At 38.2% G+C, this 23995-nt stretch overlaps 2 protein-coding genes across 2 annotated transcripts in view; both read right to left on the bottom strand.

Annotated features, from left to right (window-relative positions):
* LOC127001593 (nuclear receptor-binding protein homolog) overlaps positions 1–5164 on the bottom strand; it is a 56227-nt gene extending 51063 nt beyond the window's left edge. The window contains exon 1 of the mRNA XM_050866388.1: positions 4919–5164. Within this exon, the coding sequence (XP_050722345.1) occupies positions 4919–5047 (129 nt within the window). The 5' untranslated portion in view covers positions 5048–5164. The remainder of the gene's footprint in view (positions 1–4918) is intronic.
* A 4005-nt stretch (positions 5165–9169) lies between these two features.
* Positions 9170–23995, bottom strand: part of LOC127001592 (helicase domino-like) — a 52860-nt gene continuing 38034 nt past the window's right edge. The window contains exons 23-33 of the mRNA XM_050866387.1: positions 23034–23069; positions 22662–22821; positions 21933–22453; positions 20838–21699; positions 18915–19045; positions 17330–17410; positions 16732–16896; positions 15404–15628; positions 15065–15289; positions 13971–14135; positions 9170–11747 (exon numbers count right to left, since the gene is read on the bottom strand). Coding sequence (XP_050722344.1) covers positions 11439–11747; positions 13971–14135; positions 15065–15289; positions 15404–15628; positions 16732–16896; positions 17330–17410; positions 18915–19045; positions 20838–21699; positions 21933–22453; positions 22662–22821; positions 23034–23069 — 2880 coding nt within the window. The 3' untranslated portion in view covers positions 9170–11438. The remainder of the gene's footprint in view (positions 11748–13970; positions 14136–15064; positions 15290–15403; positions 15629–16731; positions 16897–17329; positions 17411–18914; positions 19046–20837; positions 21700–21932; positions 22454–22661; positions 22822–23033; positions 23070–23995) is intronic.

Raw genomic sequence — 23995 nt, 5'->3', positions numbered from 1 at the left:
CTGATAGCATCGACCGAGGTGAATTGTTCCCCTGGGCGGCCGGGGTGAATTGATCAACACCAAAGAAAAGCAATAAAATGAAGCTGAATGGGAAAAGTTAATATATGTTTTGAATGTGCAATTCAATAGCTACACAACCACAGTAAAATTTTTGTTCTACTGCAAAAACTTTTTTTTTCTAGTCTCAAAAAATAAAAGTGCATTTTGGAATATGAAGAAATTTGGTTTCCGAAAACAGCTCTTTTTTACTAATTTCTCTTAAAACAACTTAATAATAACACAACTGCATGAAACTAGCAGGGTATATAGAAAAATTATTGATCTTGTGAGTGAAACCATCCAGAAATAAAGATGTTTGCTCAATGTCAGGTGAGCTGCAATTAAAAATGGCTCAATTCACCCCGGCGTATTTTCCTACTCCGGGGTAAATTAAGCCACACTATTTTTTTGTCATTATCTGTTATTTTTTGTTGTATACACATATTGGTTTGCTTTTGATAGGCAGCTTCATCTGATGAGGAGGGTATTGATGATTTGCCTACCTTCAGTGAATTGGACATGGAATCAGATGAATCAGAACCAAGTGAGGAAAAACGTGGTATTGTTACATTCAGTGCAGAAAATATCAGACCTTGCAGGAAAAAAAAATAGCAGTAGGGAAATATTACTGTGTTGATTATGGAAAAGTGTATATTAATGGGCACATGTTGGACATTGGAAAGGGTAGCGTCAAAATTACTTTCTTAGAAAGAAAACCAGGTAACAGGTATGACTGGCCAAAGAGAGTAAACACTGATGAAAAAGTGGACATGAAGTATATCTTTGCTGGCCCAATAAACATGATAGGCACAACACCTTTCCATGTTGAAGGTGTTGATGAGGCCTACAGACAATTAAAAGAAGTTCAATAGTACACCAAGTGATAACTAGCTGAACCTGCAGAAGTCTTTATATATCAGTGTAAATATTTTGCAACTGTAAAAGCTAAATCTAAGTTAGTTATGCACTAAGAGAAGTAAAAAACATTAAAATACACCCAAAAAATACGTTCAAGAAGCTCAAAAGAAAAAAAATGAAGTGGATCAATTCACCCCACGCCATAAGAAAAGGTAAGCCACCTTTTAGGATTAATAACTACTAGTATAGTTTTAATCAGAATTTATTTTTTTCTTTACAGGATATGCAGCACCAGATAAAGTATCTACCCACCAAATTTGGTTGGATTTCACAAATTAGTATAGGAAATATAATGAAAGATTAAAAAACTGGCTCATATTCACTCCACACGACGCTATATGCTAGACACTTCCAGAAACATAATTAATGTGGCTAGAAAGAATTTCAAATCCATAGGAAGCGATAAAGTGACAAATGTCTATATACGTAATTGACGGCAGGTATTAAACAATGGCTTCACGTATATATACGTGGTTGACCTCTTACGGGTTAACAGACACTCACTAGAAATTTTACACATTCTGACTGTAACGTATCTTCTTTTCAGATGCTATTTTTATGTTGGTAATTTGCATTACATTTATGTATACTGATGTAGAATATAACTGTAAATTTTATGAAGTGGCTGTTTACTGTCTGCACAGTCTTTTTCTCCACTGAGCCAATAGGGCCAGTAAGCTTCCGTGATGGGGCATGTTGATCGGCCCCGACCTGTTAGTGGCCCAGGCAAGTAGTTATAACTGCATCATTCTTTCTTGGCTTGTGCTGGCACCTGGAGCTTCACTTGATCATCTTGAGTCTTGCTAGAGTCTGGGTTGACATGTGTCCATTAGGGCAGCATGTGGGTTGTCTTCAGCCATTTGGTGATGAATAAAAATTGTCAGCTTGTAGCAGCACGTGGGAATTGAACCCAGTTCCTTCAGGATACCACAACCACACTCTGATCACTCAGCCAAAGCCTCCCCAAGGTGTGCCATCACTATTATACAGTGCTGGTTTACTTCGGTTATGTTAAGGAGGGCAATAGGTTACTACTTTTAATGACATTATCGAACTGCTGGTAATATAACTACAGGACATTGTGTTGTGTCATGTATTTGCCAAGACGCTTGGCAAATACATGACATTAATCTTACTCGCCAAAAGCTGCTCAGCATAGCTTCACCCTAAATTGTTTTCCTAAGCCTGCATTAAGAATGTTTGAAAACTACTCAGTATATATGATTTACTTGTGTTTTAGCAGCTAATAGTAGTACACAAAGGTAGGACTAAAAGGCTACATATTTTTTTGTGTGTGTGTGTCTTTAGAACTAGTAGGCTCTCTTGAAGGGTCTAGTGCAGTGGTTCCCAACCTTTTCTAGTTTTTGCACCCTTTTTGGCAAGCCTTCAAAAAGCACCCCACCCTTTAAATAAATATTTATAATCTTCGTTTTTTTTTTATTATATATATTTTTTTTTTTTTTTTTTTTGTATCGATGTAACAACACCTTATACATAGATATATATCAGTCACGTCCTCCTCCCCTCCTCCCTCTCCTCCCTCTCTCCTCAGCTGTTATCTCCAGTGTCCGTACAATTATTACACAGCAAAATCATATAATTAGTTTTGTTCTCCTGTTTTGTTTTCCATAAGTACAAATTATTATACAAATTCAAAAAAGTAGCTAAATTGAAAAAATTTTAAAAGCTAAATTGTGCAGCAGCAGAAAGAAGAAGAAGTTAATGCAATTTTTTTTTTTTTTTTTGAATTTTTTTCAAAAAACCCTCACGGCACCCCTTACCCCCTGGGCACACACCTGATATCAAGGTGGTCTAGTGGATGGCCCTAGCTCCTTAAGGTGCAGGCAAATTTTATTTTGAGTGGCTGTCGTGATATATGATTTTCTTGGCCCATGCTGCCACTTGGTGCTCCTCTTGACTAAAATCACTGGTCAAGGTTGACTGAAAATTTGGATTGCATGTGGGTAATCTTCCGCCAATCAGCAATGGCTAAAAGTTGTCAGCGTCTTGCAGTGGGTCTTGAGCCATGTCCTCGGGGTCACCATGTCCGCGCACTGACCACTCACCAATATGTATAAGTGAAACTACAATCCTTTATAAAAAGGCAAATAAACATACATGATTTATGTACATTCGCATGGGTCTTGGACCCATATACACATGATTGTGGCAGTAAAATAAGTAAGTAAAATTGGGAGCATATGCAATAGTTGCGTGTATATGCACCAAGTGTGTGTGTGTGTGTGTGTGTGTGTGTGTAGTGCGGCGACTAAGCCTGATGGGCGAGCCTCCCATAACTCACTCTGTGAGTGGGGTACCTCTTTGGCTGACTGGTTAAGGAGTGGCTCTCCCGTCTCACTGGTCGTGGGTTCGATCCCCAGCGCCAGCAAACCTTTTCTTGTCTGGATTAATTTCTCATGTGTTTCGTTACACGCGGTGGCCGTGTTGGAGTTAGTAAAGAGTAAATTCTGGTATTACACTGGTGGCAAAGCGGTGGCATCCTCTCCTGTGATTCTGTTGTGTCACCCCAAGTGGGTAACAGGTAGAGTGATGGCCCATGCTTTCCGAAGTTTATAGAAAATGGGAAATCTCAATACACAGAAATTAATCTACATAGGAATGGGGAGCCGTGTAATGTGGTGACTAAGCCTGATGGGCGACCCTCCCATAACTCACTCTGCAAGTGGGGTACCTCTTTGGCCGACTGGTTAAAGAGTGGCTCTCCCATCTCGCTGGTCGCGGGTTTGATCCCCGGCGCCAGCAAACTTTTCCTTGTCTGGATTAATTTCTCGTGTGTTTCGTAACATGCGGTGGTTTTGACAAGCGGACAGGCGTGTTTATGTCAAAAGGGGTGTATTTTTCCACGCTGGCCTCACGATTTTGTCCAAGATTTCTTCCAAGTCGATGGGTGATGAGACTGCAAGCTCCGGGGTGAAGAAAGGGGAGAGCCCACGCGGAAAAATACACCCCTTGTGACATACACACGCCTGTCCGCTTGTCAAAACCCCGTCATACATGCTAGAAATGTCATAATTACCACTACACCATGCCCTCAACGCGCACCCGCTAGGAGCCGCTATTCCTAAGATTTACCATATATATATATATATATATATATATATATATATATATATATATATATATATATATACATATATATATATATATATATATATATATATATATATATATATATATATATATATATATATATATATATATATATAGATACATATATATATATATATATATATATATATATATATATATATATATATATATATATATATATATACCGTACATATATATTTTTTTCAGCCATTAGGCCAAAAGAAACATTTGCTAAATCAATACATTGAAGAATGTAAGCGGCCACAAACTTCCAGAAGCTAGTCCTTAACCCGATTTTTCAATCAAAATTTACGCCTCCAGGGTCCCACGGACTCCCACCAGCCCCATGTTCTGTCCCGTGAGCGGACGTGTGGCCCAGAGGCAACCGTGCAGCCGTAACCACGCCCACTGACACTTCCTTTGCAGTGCTCGGCCCAGGGGAGGCCGTCATGAGGCCATTTAGGCAAGACTCGTCGGTATGCCTATTACAGCCAGGGGGGGGGGGGGGGGACAAACAGCAGCAGGAGTAAACTCAGCACGCCCAGCCGCCTGCCACGGCCCCCAGCCCGAGACAAGGCCGTGCACTGCTCCTGGCACGGCCCCGCGTGAGGCCCGGCACTAAGGGCGTGCTGTGATGCAATTTCCGCGTCGGATAAGACGTGACGGCCCGTCTGAGGGGAGAGGTTGGCCCCCCTGGGATGCGTCATGCCGCACACCCGGGGGAGCCCCAACATCCCCGCCCCGCCCCGCCCCGCCCCACGCCTCGCCACCACCACCACGCCCACCCTGCCCGCACGCCCACACGCCCTCGGTGCCGCCAGGGCGCCCAGAGGGAGGGCCAGACACCTACCTCCTGCCGCCGCTTGGACCATCTTCCACACGGACTCTCCTCCAGTATTTCACTTTCATCCTCACTGTCTTCGCCACTTTCTCTGGGCGACTTAGCCTCGGTCTCATTGCCGTTCTTACTCCCCGTCATAATGAACGAGAGAGATTTTTTCAAGTTTTGTGGGGAACAAACAACCCGCGGTGCACTCAACACATGGCGTATATCCTCCTCGCGTCGCGGTCAACCAAACACTGGGGCGGGATGCCGTCTCGTGCCGGGGGAGCGTGTGCGTGTCTGCCAGATGCCACTCATCATTTATATATATATATATATAAATATTATATATATATATATATATATATATATATATATATATATATATATATATATATATATGTATGTATATATATATATATATATATATATATATATATATATATATATATATATATATATATATATATATATATATATATATATATATATATGTTTTTATATATATATATATATATATATATATATATATATATATATATATATATATATATATATATATATATATATATATAACACTGGCCAACAACAAATTTATCGTCGAAGTTTTTTTTAGCTGATTTTGGACAATTTTGATGTGCTGAATCCAAAAAATCACATTGTTTTTTTCAATCTGGTCAACAATAAACTATCAATCAATCTATCACTACATGATTGATTGATAGTTTATTGTTGCAAGTAAAACAACAAAGGAGAAGGGACCACATGATGTTTTTTACTTTTTTTTACACGTATGGTTTTTTTTCTATTTATATGAGGCAAAATTCTTTCTTATTTCTTTAAATAAACGAATTCTGAAGAGTTTACATGCGCCAATTTTTTACTAACTGGTATTTTTCTTTTGCAGGTGAATGAAATAGATTCGGCCAGAATTAGAGGCGTTCTGGCCCTTGAAAAAGAATGCCAGATTATCTGGAAAGCATAATTTGGTACAGAAAAATGGGTCTACTATAAAAAAAATTGCTTATCCCAGTGTAATTCAAAATAAAGTTATGACTATTGAGAACATTATTCTTCAATAATCTTTGACACAGATGCGGTATTATGATAAATGAAATTGTGAAACTTAATTCGGTTGCACAGCAGCCTGAATCTACATGTTGTTCGTTGTTTTTTGGTCTACAAAAACTTCTGTACTATCAGTTTTAGGCACTTGATCCACTAAAGCAATTAATAAATCACGAACACAGACTTTACTAGCTTGTTCATTATGTATTTATACCTTGGAAGAAAATTTATACGACATGGCATTCCAAACCAAATCAAACCTTTTTCTTCTTCTTTTGACCTGTATCGCTTTTCATCGGCTCGATCACCATTACTTCTTCTGGTACTAACTCCCCTCTCTGTCTCTCGTAGTTGTGTCCTAGACAGCTACAGCCCTTTGTGTTGGTAAGTCTTGGTGAGAGTGAATTCGTCCCCTCAGCGGCTCCTTTTGGTACTGTGCGGGTTTCGGCCTTTTAAATATCTTTTTACCATGAGTTCTACTAACTAGATTCTGTTCGGTACTTTAAATATTAAGCATTAGTCTTCGTGGAATCCATTACAAAAATGGTTCAAGCTATACATGCGGAAGGAGATTAGAAAAAAATGCGAGAATAGTGTAAGCTTAAACTAGGTGCGAGTATTTAGCTTGTATAATAACTGAATGGTAGAGTGTTTCTCACCACTTCACCTGAAAAATGTTAGCATAAACACTTGGGATCAATGTCTTGTAGACTATAGGCACAGTGCATCATGATTTTTCACTTGAGAGATTTTAAAGTGTGCGAGTCCTCATAGCTTCAAAAGGAGTCGACTCAGTTTTAGACTAGTTAAAGCAGCTAGCAATCACTGGCAATTCTAGGGGGCCAGAACGCCTCTAAATTAAGATCTTGCAAAAATAAGCCCGATGTATTCTGCTACATCAATCTGCGGCGAATACATAATTGGGATCAATTGAACAATTGCCCCCCAGACCGCTCTGGTGGGGCGATTCTTCAGTTGGGTAGAGTTGGGGGGCAATTCTTCAGTTGATGACAGGACTACAGCGGGCGGCCAAAACATCACCGGTAGACCTGACATCAGGGGATCAAAACCTCAGCAGTTGACCTGACCTTACCTTAACACCTCAACGGTGGACCTGACATCTCACACCTCACGCTAACATTTTTTTGGTTAACCTGATACAACTTGTGATCAGTTTTAGCACCATTGGGTTCATGTAGTCTGTCTATTGTTCGACATGGCCCGTGACACATTCAAGCCTGTCGTGCTCCCTCTGCTGACTGAGGATCCTTTGCCTCTGATCAATTGGCTTAAACAACATCGACTTTCTTCACTCATATCTGCAGGAATTTGTGGTGCGACCGATTTTTTGCCAATGCATTTGAAAATCAGTGTATTAATTTTTTCCACTCAATTCCCTATGTGAAAAATGCAAAAAATAAAGTGCTCCACATATGCTGTGTATTCTCACACCCATTTAGTATACATTTACATAACAATAATTCTATTAGTTATAAATAATGCAATATATAGAAAATAAGATTATGCATAATAAATGGCATAAACCAAATATAATATATAATTTCCGATATAGTTGGGGGGGCGATTCTTCAGTTGGGAACTCTGGGGGGGCGATTCTTCAATTGATCCCATAATTGTTCCTAACAGGAATCCAGTCACAGGTTTCATAAAGCGTGCTTACCATGCTTATTAATGGCATGAAACTTGGTGACCAGGATAAAGTTTGGGCGCCACAGTTGGTATGCAAGACATGCACGAAGTATGCATCGTAGGACCAAGGGCAAGAAGAGTTGTCTTAAATTTGGAATTCCCATGGTTTGGAGGGAGCCGACAAACCAAGGCACTGACGACTACTTCTGCGTTATTGATTTGACTGGGATCAACAGAAAGAACCAAAGCAGCCTTAATTAAGTATCCTGATCTTGAATCAGCATGTCGTCCTGTAAGTATCTCATTGTGATGAAATTCCAGTAGGCTACCTGTCTTTGGAGAACTTCCTGATATTAGTGTCGATTTTAAGATTCCGACCTCCAGTGTTGAAGAAAATGAAGAAGTGGTTCTTGACCATGATGCTCCACATCCTTATTCCCAAAAGGAGCTAAATAATCTACTTCACGATCTGTTGGCATCCAGATTGAAGGAAAGAAAATTCCTCTCTGACAGTGCTCGCATCACCTTCCACCGCAAGACATCAAGAGTACCTCCGTTTTTCTCTGAAGAGAAGGACTTGGTGTACTGTACAGATATTGCACAGCTTCTGCACAAGCTTGGAGTGCCACAGTACCACCCGAAGATTGGAGACTGTTCATTGACAGCAGCAAGCGATCGCTGAAATGTGTTCTCTGTACCCCTCGCTCACTCGACTACACTGAAGGAGAAGTATATGAAGCGGTGAAGTACGTGCTGTAGAAAATTAAATTCGTCACGCTCAGCATGAGTGGTTGATTTGTGTTTACATGAAGATGGTGAACTTTTGTAGGGACGTACATCAGTCTGGGTTCACCAAGTAGGCTACCCATGCTTTCTGTGCATGTGGGATAGTAGGGACAAAGCTCAGCATTAGGGTGATGTGGGGGAATACCGTACAAGGGGGTGGACCGTATATTCGTCGTTAAAAAGAGAGAACTTATAAGTCTGGGGGATATAGATGGATTTACTTCAATTTATTGTATTTTAGCAGTGGGGTCCAAGTCAAGTTAGGTTAGGTCAGATTTAGCTGTTAGATCAGGTCAGGCTAGGTAAGATTACATTCATGATAAATATGACACGCTTTGTGCTTCGCTGTTGCTTGCTGTCACTGATGGGCAGCAAGCAAGCAGCAAGCAGGCAGACTTCTGGAATTTTACCAGAGAAGTTTGTAAAGTAAATTATTCTTGTATGTGCATAAAAGAACTCCTACAAACAGTGATATGTTTTGTGGCATTCTAACCCACACATCTCTTGCATCTTCTCAACTTTTTTCTTGATAATATTTTGATAGCAACTACAAGACACCTTGTTGGTCTGATAAATCATAAAAAAATGATGAATCAACAGCTTCAAAGCCTTAACATGTGCCAGGTGCTGATTGTACCTCAAGAAGATTTGTTGGATGCTCTCATTACAGCTTCATGATAAATGTGCTGTTTATGTTCGTAGTGCATATGTTCAAGTTATCAATATCATTAACTTATTTTAGTGTATGGGATTGAAAAAAATCTTTAATTGAAATAAATATTTAACAATTTAATGTCCATAGGCATGTAAGTTTATGAACAGTTCATCAGAACCAATATTCTACATTTCTATGGAAAATTACTTGAGAAAAGTATTCAGAACTATACAGCAGTAATGGAAATCTATCTTTAGACAATATATACAAATACCATAGATAAAGTAATATCTAGGAACTAGAGACAGTCAAGTTTAAATAAAAATAATGCAATTCTCAAATTTCAAAGTAAACAATGGTATAAAATCTTAGAATTTAGACAACCACAATTAAAGTGTAATGGTAACACTGCAACATGTGATGCTCTCCTACAATGTATAGTTAGGTCACTGAACTTTAGATTTGTAAAGCTTATTTCCTTGTTCATTTGGCCATAATTTCACCACATGCAGTACTCATTTTCATATACATTAATGAATTATATTTTAGAGATATTGGATTAAAAAGCTGTTTCAGAAATGACACTGGGTGTGATTTAAAAGCAAAGTTTAAACCCGACTTGATCTATTTAAAATTTTCCTTCCTTTTTATGTGGTGTAACAGTATGTTCTTATGACCTAATTAGAATAACATGCAATAATTTGATAAATAATAAAAAGTTCAATAGTCAGTAGCATTGACTTCATTCAGGAAATAACTGCATTAATAATTACAAAAATATATGCTTCCAGTTAAAATTTATTCATGATGAATGAATCACCATGATATATAAGAAAAAAAAGTTTGTTAACATCACTGTCATGCTTGTAAAACCGGTTTTCAAGTCACATTTTAGGGGTAATTTCACTAAATATAATATTCCTTCATATCATGCCAAATCTAAGAATAATACATTAGATGTGGTTACAAGTATATCAAGATATTTTCTGAGATATTCCTAAATTGGAGACATGTATTACCAGTGGTGATTAGACATGGATACTACTAGTTATTTTTTTTTTTTTTGAGAAAAAATATCATATCCTTGCAAAAAGCTTTGGGTATCAGCCACACCTCAGAGCTGTACTTATGTGGCAAAGCTTAACGTTATTCATTTGCTCTTAAGGTGGAATTACTGCCTTGGTTACATCACCCTTAGATTCTATACTCTTCTTCCTTAGAAGCAAAACATCAACACGTAATGGTGAAAAACATTTCAGTATCGAGGATTTGCAAAAACTTTTTGATAAAATTGATACATTGATCTCCAGGGAAGTACAAACTACTCGAGGCTGTAAGTAAGTGTCAGATAATGCCTAGTCTGTATTTAATTCTGTTTGGAAAAAAAATCACAACATAGAGCATTTGTAGGGGTGCTTCCATGACTTTTTTTTTTACATACAGGTATTCTTTCATAAATCTTTTTTTTTTCAATGCAAGTACATTATGAACAAACTTATGAATAATCTTTCAACATTTTTTCTTAACTGATGTTTGGTCATATAAGTGTAAAAAAAAGTTAATATATTGTTTTTATATACATAAAGATATGTTTTCATTATTTTATACAAATACATTGATCAACTGCCAGAAGAATCTTTAGAAGAAAATTAATATATTGTGTTATCTTCCACATCACATACATCATGTCATCTGCATGGTTTCTTTCCTCTTTGAAGCAAAATATTCTGCAATTTGCAACCTCTGTTTTATGCAGGACTTGTGAGGAAAGAGAAAAAAAATGAGGCAAGGAAAGAGCAACAAGGCTGCTGCTGAACTGAAGAATTACCTGAAAGCAAGTAGTATCCCACACTTTGGGTGTGTCTGGCAGTGTGTTAGTGGGTGGCCCCTCAAAGAGATTTATCAGGACCTAATAAATTCTTAAATATGATACAAATGAGATTTGCGGTTATAGGTGATCTTAGTTTGTCACAGGAATAATGATTCAACAGGACATTCGCTAATCTGCTCAAAATAACTGATAATGCAACATATAGGTAGTCATGATCATGGTTCATATATATATATATATATATATATATATATATATATATATATATATATATATATATATATATATATATATATATATATATATATATATATATATATATATAATATGCATCTTTACTCTGCACAGGTAAATGAGAGTAAAATTTGAATGGCTAATGCTCTGATTTAGTATGACAATAGTATAATATTAAATATCTAATTTTCTTGTAAAACTGCAACTTCAAATATATCTCAAATACTCTTTTATCCCTGAAAGGAAGATGCAAGTTTAAAAATCGGAACTATCTGGCATTTACTTCTCTACTGTTGAGACCTCAACGACTCACATGTGACATTTCACTGCCCAGCACCAGCACCATTGCCACCACCACCCTGCTGACCTTGTTGCTGTGCCTGCTGCTGTGATTGAGTTGTTGGCTGTGTTTGCAAAGCTGATGTCTGTATTCTGACAGGGCTTTGTGTAGGTGCTCTGACAGATACAGACATTGGTTGACCTTGAAGTGTGGCAGACAAAAGAGTTGGATTGGTGACTTTAACTGTGCTGCCTGGGAGAGAGTGAAGATTGGCGGAAGAGGATGAACGCTCTCCAGCACTCACTCGAATTGCTGATGCTCCACCCACAACTGTTGACCCTGCAGACACAACCTGTCAAAAGAAGTACAAAACTTTATATGTTGCTTAATATATATATATATATATATATATATATATATATATATATATATATATATATATATATATATATATATATATATATATATATATATATATATATATATATATATATATATATATATATATACACACACACACACACACACGTACACGGACTTGCACCTGTCCCACCAAATTTGCGGGGTTTAAGGGACATGGACACCGTGAATAGAGAATTTCCACAAATGTTTACAAATAGAAGTTTACATAAGTTTACAGTACGGGTAGTCCTCGAGTTACGATGAGTGTGACTTGTGAACGCTCACACTTAAGATGGGGCCACCATTTTAAATATCACGCCGTGGATAGACCGCTTGTACATATGAACTGGCCGATGGGCAGGTTAGGTTCACTTATAGCCATGCCATGCAACTCCCCGTGCAAGCCAATCTGGACAGTTGATAAGATGAGCACAGCAAAATGGCTACTGACAACAACAGCTCCCTGACAATATCCCCATTTAAGGGTCTCTTCCACTTATGGAGGGGCTCAATATGAATGTGATGCTGAATGAGGTGAGGGAAGTTAAACCCATAGTTTACCCCTTTCAGCAGGATCGCACAGGAGAATGACAATTTGCGGGCTACACCAACAGTGCCACTGGGTGACTCCCAACTTCAAGTTTCTGTAAAGCTGTGGGCTAGGACACACATTCCATGGCTATTTTCACAGTACTTTTGATCTACACACTCTTCCCTATGTTTTTTTGGAGTTTTTCAGGGAAGTTGAAAATATATCTGACATAATAAGAGCATTTGGGTAATTAGAAAACGGGTTATTAGCAAATGAATAACACCAATATTTAATGAATTGTCATGATCATGTTATGGTTATTATTCATTTGCATAACAAATGAAGCCTCCAAACATTCAAATGAACTTAAAATAAACTTAAAAACTATCAAATGACAGAAAAAGAGCAAAAATAGGAAGCAGTAATAAAGGAAACATATACCATATTTCATTCCATATTTAAGCCCTTCTGCCCATAGATGTTGTGGATACTGATCAGGGGGCAGAATCTGATGTATGCCGGACTTGTTTATTTTATTTTGAGTGAGGTATGTAATGAATTTACAAAACACTGTTTTCATTCATAATTACCGTATTTTACGGCTTACAAGACGCTGCACCTTGGAAGACGCACCCTAATATTGGAGAGAAATTTTGAGAAGAAAAGATTAAGTCATTCTCACACAAGAACAGCTTCACCATATCCATGAATTTAAGTAACCTTTTCTTAAAACTATCTATTGTCTCAGCACTGACCACAAGTTTGCTGGAGCACTCACCACAAATGTACAGCTAGGTAATTTCAACTACCGTTGGTAAATACACACACTGAAACAGTGGGTCCCCGACATAAACATGGCGGCATGTAGGCTATTGGTTTGTTTACATTCATCACTCGTCCGATTTTGTCCGTATGGCGATGACATATTAGTTGGTGGTTAGTAAATATATTATACATCTTTCATTGTCCAAGGGTGGTTTTATTTCCATAAAAGTGAATTAAAAAAATTTAAAAATATGTATGTAAAAATATGAAATAGTTAAAGAAATTTTATTCATCATCAAGATCAAGAGCGGAATGGCTCCCGCTGCTACCAGCCACACAATAAACAACAGACGTCTGGGTCACGTTTGGGCTTGTGGCTTGGCTCCAGGAAGGTTTATGGTATTGGAAATACTTGTAACAAGTAAATACTGAGGTTATATCATATAAAAGGCTGAATTAGATAGTTACTTAAGTTAACCTCAAAATGTAATGACAACATACAAATCCACGTCCCTATCGGTCGAGCCAATACGGTGACCGTCCAAGCTCACTTTGAGCCTGGACGTTGCTGCCACAATACAACATTCGTCTTGGAAGACGCACAAGTATTTTTCATGGTATTTTTTAGGAAAAAAAGTGCATCTTGTAAGCCGAAAAATATGGTAAGTGTCAGAAGAAAACAATTGCACATTTTATGGAAAAAACTAGGTAGTTTGAGTAAAAGAGGGTAACTTAAATTTTCTGCCATTACCCAGTGTAGACTGTACTTGAAATGTGTGCGGTATTTCCTTATGCACGGTCTAATTTGGAACCTAACATCCGTGTATAAGGAGAGATCACAAACAGTAGCTAAGAAGTTATCAATAACATTATTACCTGAATTGTTTGTTTTATAGGTGGTTGCTGATGTGAGGCAATAGTCATGGGAACCAGCTTGGTGGTATGAGAGGTGCTAATGCCTTGGGCAGCTGAGGTCACACTAGTGCCAGCAACACTGCTGCCCACAGCCTTGCCAACCACTGTTCCACTAACAGTTCCTCCCTGTGCACATAGAGGAAAAAAACTGCTATTTTACAACAAAATGGTAAAATAATTAATTTTCTGTGCATAACTCTTGCGTACTTCACAAGTTTATACATAGTTTATATACTGTACATACTCCTGTATAGGCCAGTCTCATTTAAGAATAGACCCTATATTTTGGGGAAAAAATATACATATAAAATTTCCCTTATATCATAAGTAAAAGGCCAACTCTGTTTTTTATAGATAATAGATCAGTTAGTTCGAAGTGTTTTTAACAAGCTCAGCCCAAGTTTGTGGGTGACAAATTGTTATGGTTTATTCAGACCCTACATAAAATGTAAAGTCTGAGTAATTAACGTATAAGAACATAACATAAGAACATAAGGAGTCTGCAAGAGGCTGGTAGGCATGTAAAAGGCAGCTCCTGTGAACCTGACCTGAACTAACATCACTGTCCATGAATTTATCTAATCTGTTTTTGAATGTGACTATCATACTGGCACTCCTGTTCCACTCATCTACCACTCTGTTGGTAAACCAATTTTTGCCTTTTTTTTTTTTGTCCTTGTTGAATCTGAATTTATCCAGTTTAAACCCATTACTACGTGTCCTACCAGGTTCTCTTACCATTGGAACTTTATTGACATCCCCCATGTTAAAGCCCTTCATCCATTTATAAACTTCGATCAAGTCTCTTCACAACCTATGATACTAGAGGCTGAACCTCATGGGGAACAATTTCAATTCTTCCAAACCAATTTCCCTGTAATAGTAGAAACCATAAATCTTACTCTAAACAACTAAATGAATTTTACTTTTACTTAAGTATATACTCCACCTCTTTTACTAAGTAAATTATCTAGAACCCTTTAAAACAACTACTTATTTCACACCTATTACCAGAAAGTGATTTGAGAATTTTATTAATGACATTGTGTACTGACCTGTGTGATGTGCTGAATTGTTTGTTGAGGTACTTGTTTTAATACTTGTTGTATCTGCTGCATGGTTACTTGTGATACCTGCTTTTGTCCACTACCCTGGACTATCTGCAGCCCAGTTCCCCCTACTGCCTTTCCACCCAGCTGCAGTCCAACTGTGCCCTTCACTCCCATCAAGGAACGTTGCTTGGCTAAAAGTTGCTGTGGTAAAGGAAGGTTGCGCACTGCCTGTAACAATTTTGAAAATAAACACAAAAAAATTGAATTCAGTGTAACACACATACAAACAAAAATCAGCTTGGCTGAACAAATTTTCATATCACAATAAAAACAAACACATACCTGTTGGGTAGTGGTAGCTTTGGCTACTGTGGCTGCTGCTGTGACTCTAGCCTGAGGAAGAGTCACATTTATAGCAGACACAGGAAGGGTGACAGACGTTGGAGTGTGCACTAGTGTGCTTGGAGCACTGACAGTTTTCACTAAGGTGGCAACTGGTGTACCTCCTGTACTTACTCCACTTTGAACTTGGAGTCCTGCCAAAAGTTGTGCAGAGGGTACCTGCACCTGAAAAGTAAAACCGTTTGATCATGACACTGATCTTAACAAGCGATGATAATATCTTTTCCTATTCCAAAGTGAGATGGTTTGGACACGATGAGAATGAAGGAGAATGAGTGTATGAGGGAAGGATTGAGGGAGGGGGTGTCAGGGGAAGACCACCTGTGAAGTGGATCAATAGGGTGAGCGAGTATTGGAGCAAGAGAGTTAGAAGTAGCAGGAATTAGCAGGACTGAATGTGCTGAGGAGTGCCAGAACAAGGAGAGATGGACACTTTTGCCACAGCCATCCCCTGGAGGGAAGTTTCCATGAAGGAGCAGGGCATTGGAGATATAGAATAGATAGATACTCAAAAGTCAAGCTGAAGACATTAAAGGGCCAGCTTTGTCAAGATAGTCAGACTGACTTTAATCACCAGTTTTCATAGCTGTGTTCTATTTATAGATACCATATTTCGCAGTGTATAACGCACACCTGTTTCACATAAAAAATGCCTGAACGTTATACGGCAAAGGTACAATTTTTTATTGATTTTTTTCTTCTATGGGGTGTTTTAAGGGTCTCTTTTTTTTTGTCTTGTCCAATAACAACTGCAAACTTACCTTTATTATCGTTTATGATCCTTTGTAGTCCATAGCTGTCTTATAATATGTTACCATAGAATACAGGGCGATCAAATATCTGCTATAAAAAAATGAAATCGGTCGAGGATTGCCCATGCCTTGTTGTTATCTCGCTTCTCCGTCGGGCGCCGACACGACCTGGCCGTCATTTGCATTGTTTTGTATGACTAAGGTGCACTGTTGCCAATTCGAGCAGCACATGGATTTATATAGCACCATGAAGATGGGGTAGTAGCAGTAGGTCGGGTCAGGCGCAGTAGGTTAAACTTTAAACTTGGAAAGAATTTGGAATCTGGCAACCACTCTGAGGACTAAACCCCCTGGCGTGAATTATGATTTGGATCATGTTGCGTTAATCTGAAGAAATCTTGTAAATTAAAATATATACTACTGGCTTTTTAACATCTGTTACACCAAATTCGCGTAAATTAAATTTGCGTAAATTGAGAGGTACCTGTAAACGTAAAAAATCTTAATCTATTATACCTGAGTTACTTGTCCAGATTTATTAAGTTGTTGCTGCTTTAGAAGAGCTGCCACTTCCCTGTCTGTGACTGTGCGTGTGATGGCTTTGCCAGTGGCCATCACTCCACTTGTTCCTGCCACCACAGTGCCAGGCTTCACAAGCTGTGTGCGTCCAGCTTGAGTCACCTGTTTTAGAAAAAGACACAGACACCACTTCATCAGCTGTATGGTATAAGAAGAGTTCTCACATCTAACAGACAATAAAATTCCATGACTTTTCCAGGATTCTTTTAATGAAAACTATGAAAATCCATAAACAAGTTCATCAAAGTCTTAGTTAGTTAATCCCCTCCCTTTCTCTTCCCTCCTGTCTGATCATCACTAAGAAACATTGACTGCTCTCTTCTTCATTTTCATTTCTATTTTTTATTATATTTACACCTGGATGTTATTTTTCTCATTTTCTTATGCCCTTATTATATTTACCTCATAATAATGTATATAATTTTTTATTAAATCTCAACCACTTTCTCACAGTTACGCATGTTTTCATTATCTTAACTTCTTCGCGGGTCACTGAATATTTCTGAGGAGAATTCCTCAAACTGTCTATACCAACCTGAATGGCAGTGACTGCAGCCAGAGTGCCTCCAGACATTGCCACTTGTACTTTTTGAGTAGTTCCTGCCTGCCCAGGTATCTGCAGGAAACATCTTTATCACTTTTCCTTATCAATAAAAAACACAATACAAAAACATGCATGATTATATATTCCAAAACTTAATTTTAAAACTTTCAGTTCCTAAGCAGTAGATACAAAAAATACCAAATTTAATTTATTTATCAATGTATAAAATGTCATGAAATGGAACCCCACACGCAGCCAGAGATTACTTTTTCCCATTATTCTTGGTTTGATTTTTTAGCATCTTTTAGTTTCAATAGAAACAGCCACTTTTCTTGTTCCATTATTCACACATGTGGAAGAATGAGCTAATTTTGGGAGGAACATGCCAGCTTTAGTACTTTTTGTCTCATGTGCATTTGGTGTGTCTTTTTTTGCCCACCTGATGACATATTTTCCTCATTGTGGTTCCTATTCAAATGAAGAACGTATTTACACCACAAGAAAGTCTTATGTATCATTTTGAGGCGTAAATGTAATGGAAAACAGCAAAGTGAGTAAAGTTTGTGAGTGTTTAAGGAAACACATTATGATATTTATGAAAATTGGGGAGAATGGCAATGCTCTGTACCTTTGGCTGCCATGGTAACAGCCGGCAACCTGAACACCAATATGGTAAGTTTTAACATGGTGCCTCTTCCACATGTCTACTACAACTGACACACACACACGCACACATGCGGTACTTTTTCCGGAGTAGTGTGGTTGCGGTAGTGCGGTCCCATTTTTTCCTTTCCCAGTGTGGTACATGGTGTGCGATACTGCGGTAGTGGGGTAGCGGGGTTGAAATGGCCGGCACTGCGCGGGTTAAAGAAGACTTGCAGTGTAGTAATTTTAGTCTGTCTATTTAGTATTTAATTTTGAACAATAACTGAAAATTCAGAATGAATGAATCACCGATTCTGATTCACTGAAAAAACAAAAAAAAAAAAAAAACTGTGAGCATGCCACGCTGCAAATGTCGTCTTCAATAGTTTTCAAAGTACCGCAAAAAAGCACCGCAGGATATTTTAGTGCGGTCCGCGGTAGTGCGGTATTTTCAGAAATTTTGTAGTGGTACTTTTTGTGTCTATTTTTATATATATATATATATATATATATATATATATATATATATATATATATATATATATATATATATATATATATATATATATATATATATATATATATATATATATATATATATATATATATATATATATATATATATATATAAAACAAATCATTCATTACACAATGGAAATTTTGCCATCATAGACTGCTAATATCTGTAGACTGAATTAAAAGTGGAATTTTATCTTTATTTAAGGAAATCTAAAAAATGAAATGAGAGAGAGAGAGAGAGAGAGAGAGAGAGAGAGAGAGAGAGAGAGAGAGAGAGAGAGAGAGAGAGAGAGAGAGAGAGAGAGAGAGAGAGAGAGAGAGAGAGAGAGAGAGAGAGAGAGAGAGAGAGAGAAAAAAAAATTATGACAGTGAATAAGTACACAACAGATATTACTACTTAATCTACACTCACTTGAACTCTCTTGATGGAATCTGTAGCAACCACTTTTCCCTGCTGCTGTTGTAGTGCTAGTCTGGCCTGGGCCTCCTTCCTCAAGTACTGCAGCTGTGCTTGAGTCAAGGGTCTTGATACTCCTGCCACACCTGTATATCAACAAAATAACTTCAGACAAGTGCTTATGAAACACCTAAGTAAAATGCCTCCACCACCACCACAGGCAAGCTGCATACGACTTTCTACTCTAGCTCATCCCATAACTGTCCAAATCTCTTTTGCAAAAGTTAATTACATCTTCATCCTTTCATCCCATTTCCTGATAGACTCTGGAACAGCCTTCCTCTGTCTGTATTTCCACCTTCCAATGACATGAATGCTTGAATCCTTTATATATATATATATATATATATATATATATATATATATATATATATATATATATATATATATATATATATATATATATATATATATATATATATATATATATATATATATATATATATATATATATATATATATATATATATATATATATATATATATATAAAGGCACTAATCTTGCAATGTCATTTACATTAAATATTCTGAGTTTGAATTTAACTCATAGTTTTGATTGAACATTATGTATCTCATTTCTTACAAAATGAGCTTTCTCTTCTCACTCTGCCAGTTTTCTTCCACTTTCCAGATGCTAAATTATATTTTTTGTAAGCTTTCACATTAGTAGTTTCGTGCTATTGTGGATTGTCCTGGAAAAAAAAATGTGGAACTGCAAACTGAGCACATGGTGAAAAGTTTGAGTTACAAGCAGGAATAGAGGTGGCCACCCACAGGTGTTATCCATGCACATGAGACACTACAATGACTGGAATCAGGTTTTAAGGATGCCTCTCCCTGCAGCAATAGCTGACACATGTGGACCTACATATGTGGCTTAAGTGACTTATTTTGTGCCCTGTGCAATAAATTTGGTTTGATATGGGTCATAGTGTATGGGATGCTGGTGCAGCTGGAAGAGAAAGTGTACCTATGAAGCAGATGTAAATAACATGACTACTCATGGTCAAAGCATCATTCTTTTAGACAAGCCATGCAACAGTAACTCATAGGCATACAATACTTCTCTTGTCTATGATTAAGTTATACATATTAATAAGCTGTGTAGAAAAACAACCCTCAAATACATACAGAAAACTTGGGCAAGGCTATTACAAAGAAATTATGGGAAGGATACTTGAGGATGCAGGTGTTTGGTGAGTATTTCTTGAGAAGTAGCATGACATCAACAGTCAATAGAAAGTCAAGATGCACACAAAAGTTAGGCATTGATGTATATCAAGATTTATTCTTATCTCCACAAATGGAGCTGTTGAAGTAAAGGGAAGAGAACAGAAGCACATGAAACAACTAGAATTTTACGTAGTGGATCATGCAGACCCCAGTACTCAATCTCCATAATAGTGTTGTACAGTAATCCCTCCCATACATGGCCATCCTGTAATTGGACATACTCTGTGTCCAGATACTGTGCCTTGTCTCTACTATATCCGTATCTGAATTTACTTGTCTGGATTCAGAAGTAAGGGTCTGACATGGCTGTTTGGGGCAGCCAACATATTAAAAAAAAATAGGTTGGCTAGCCGGCCTCTCGACATGCATATATAATAGTTTCTCACCCACCAGCTGAGCAGAAATGGTTGTCCACCCTTTTCCTAGTGTTTAGCATTACATTGGATATTCATATGTGGTTTTTAATGTCAAAATACTGCATCTAAGAGATCAAGGAACACTGCCAAAATTAAAGGAGGGGTGCTATTCACAGTATATATTGTGTTGGTAGGGCCTGTCCAGATATTATTCCATATCAAGATGGTCCAAAGCCTCTATTATGTCGGAAGTGGGAGGTATTACTGTACTTACAAATCCACAACATACCTTTCTGTGCAGATGAAGATGGAAGAGTTGCAGTCAGCTTTGCAGCCTGAAGCTGTGAGAGGCCAGCCACACTCACAACAGTGCTCTGGCTGCTTCCTGATGTGCGGACCTGTAACTCCTGGAGGGCCAGTGTGGTGCGGCCAATATTGGTGGTGCCTGTGGCTGTTCGCACTCCACCCATAATGGCAGCTGAAGTGGAGGAAGTGATAGCACTGCTGGTGGATGTTGCTGCTGTGACTGTGGCAACTGTCATTGCTGGGCCCTGACTTAACACCACTGTTGTTGATGCTTTGCCAGCTAATCCACTGTTTATAACCTGCTGAGCCCCTGTGCTTCCTATTACAGACACTTGTTGCTGAACTCCCTGCTGACCTTGCTGCTGAACTCCTTGCTGATTTTGCTGGGGCTGCTGCTGTTGTAATTGCTGCTGAAGTTGAGTGGCTGTGAGCTGGGCTTGTATTTGCTGTTGTGGTTGTGACTGCTGCTGTTGTTGCTGTTGCTGTTGTTGAAGCTGAAGTTGTTGTTGTTGCTGTTGTTGTTGGAGCAATTTCTGCTGTTGCTGCTGAGCCAATTCAGCTGCTGCAACCTGGGATTTCTGTTTTGCCCTCTGAATTCGTTCTGCTAAGTTAGCAGCAACTTGGCCAGGATTTAGGGGACAATCATACTGAATGCCTGACTCTGCCAAAACCTGAGCATGCTTGGGATTTTTATGAGTTGGGTTGACAAGTGGAGGTTTGGTAGTTGGAGTTCGTTTCATGGCAATGTTTTTGATGGTCTCAAAACGAGTACAGTACAGTGATGAGAAGCTGCTATTATTATCTTGAGCAAATAGCTGTGAGGTTCGCATGGGACGCAGGGTTTTCTGAAATGAAAGAATTAGAAATTTTGATTAGCTATTTTTTTAAAAACAGAAGTGATGTCCGTTTCAATGGCTGATCTCTGACTCAAGAGGTGATGTTAGGTGTGCCTATTAGCAGTGACAGAATTTATTTAGATTATATGGCTCCATGTTAAGTGTATATCTAGATGGAATTTAAGAACTGTATATCTTGAATAAATGAATAGAAACTTCAGGATAAATATTTCTATACCTACATGCACAGGTTTCTGCAAAAATCCAGACTTTTGTTTCTTTGATATTTTCTTGGGCGGAGCATCAGGAGGCAGCTTTCCCTCCTCCCGGGGATGAATGGTTGTTTCATATCGGGTCCTACAGTTTCGTGGAGATCGGTAACAGCGAGAGACTGTATTAACTAAATCAGCAACAAGATCCCAGTTTGGAGTGTGGCCAGGGGAAAGAACCAAAAGATTAATTGGCAGTTCCAATTGAAGGTGATGTTGAACTGCTTGCACTACAGCCCAGTCCTCATGAACAGCCCACTCAGGGGTGTTCTCAGGTTCTGCAGTTGGAGGCTTAGTTAAAAGAGCTGGTTTGAGACCCGGTAAGGGAATGCTTGGTCGTATTATTCCCCTGTACTTTTGCAACTTTAAGTCTCTACGGATCTTGACAACAGCTGGAGATGGTCGATCAAAGAGAGACCGAGGGGCATGAACAGCATCTTCCCGGCGATGCTTCTGAGGACGGCGTAATCCACAAGATCCCTCTCCTGATCCACCTAAAAAAGAAAAACAAATAAGTAAATAAAAAAGTATGTAAATTAAGTTTAGCATGTATTCACTACTTTTGTGGCAAGCTGTTTTCATGATAAATAACTTACATGGTTCTTTTTTGTGGCTTTAAAACAATGATTTGTATATCTAGCAGCAATTTCAGCTTGTAATATATTATGGCTGTTCTATCTGGAACAACAACAAAGATCTTACCAACAGCTCCTGGTTCTAGTTTTAGTCTCTTGTGCTCTTTTTTAACATAGACTGGAGGAAGAGCAGATTCTGGCATGATACCAGAGTCATACCAGAATCCAAGGGAATGATCGATGTATACATCATTGTCATCTCGAGGTGGAGTTGGAGGATGCCAAACCTGATGTGGTTATTGGTCATTCAATTATCAAAATAAAATACAAAACATGAAATCACATTTACTGGCCAGACTTGAGTCATTAGATACACATATGAACTTGATGGTCAAATAATCAGTAATCACAGTAACTTTCAAATAAGGCTTTCATGATTCACAATATAATTCAAATAAATAAACAATGAAATCAACTGATTTATAAACTTTATACTTACTGGCATTTCTTCCCTTCCACACAGAGAAAGCCACAACTGTAAAGAGAATACCACTTGATTAATATTAATTTCAATTATGATTGAAACAAGTAAACTAAACATAAGATATAGAATGTATAAATGGTTATGATTAAAACTCAATGACACAGAATCAAAATTTAAGTATTATGGTGTGCAAATATAAATATTTAAATCTTTCACCTCTCTATTTCTTTGTCTATGCTTTAAGATAATTAAAATAAAATATGCTCTGCAAATATAAATATGAAATTTTTCATCGATCTATTTCTGTCTATGCTTTTTATCTACAATATACACAAATGGACAGGAGAAAACAGAAGTGGAAGGTGCAATCACTATTACTTTTTTTATGTCTGAAACTGAATAGTGAACTTGGAGAGGCGTGTTGATGCCTTTGGTACCAAGTGCCTTCATAGGGTCATGGGGTATCGCTGGAATGACCGTGTTGAGTCAGCAACAACTTAATGAAACTGGATTAAGGCCTGTTACTAGCCTAGTCCATGAACGCCAGCTTCAGCTATATGGGCACGTAGCATGCTTTCTAGACATCCATCCTGCTTAGAGGGTTGTTTTTTTAGGAGACAACCCTGAGTGGAGGAGACCAAGGGGATGCTCAAGTAACTAACGGCTGAGGCAAGTTGACTGTTCCTTGGAGGGGCTTGAGATGGGAAAGGAGGATGCATGGAGGGTTGATTAGGGGGCCTGTCAGGAGTGGAGGCGGCAGGTGAATGAAGCGACGCTCCTATTGGCATATACGCCTCATTGGTTAGTTATGGTCTTATTTCCAGACTGACCACCCAAACTAGGGTTCTGTTATTCACTGCATACATTTTGCAAGACTGGCTACCTCCTAGTGGGCCTTTGTGGGTGTAAAAAATACTAGTTTAATAAGGAAAAAGGAGGCAAAAGATGGAAAATGTCACAGGAGTAATGTGTTTCAG

The sequence above is a fragment of the Eriocheir sinensis genome, chromosome 21 (assembly GCF_024679095.1).
Source record: "Eriocheir sinensis breed Jianghai 21 chromosome 21, ASM2467909v1, whole genome shotgun sequence".
NCBI lineage: Eukaryota > Metazoa > Arthropoda > Malacostraca > Decapoda > Varunidae > Eriocheir > Eriocheir sinensis.
Note: the sequence above shows the minus strand (reverse complement) of the source record. Positions and strands in the feature narration are given on the sequence as shown.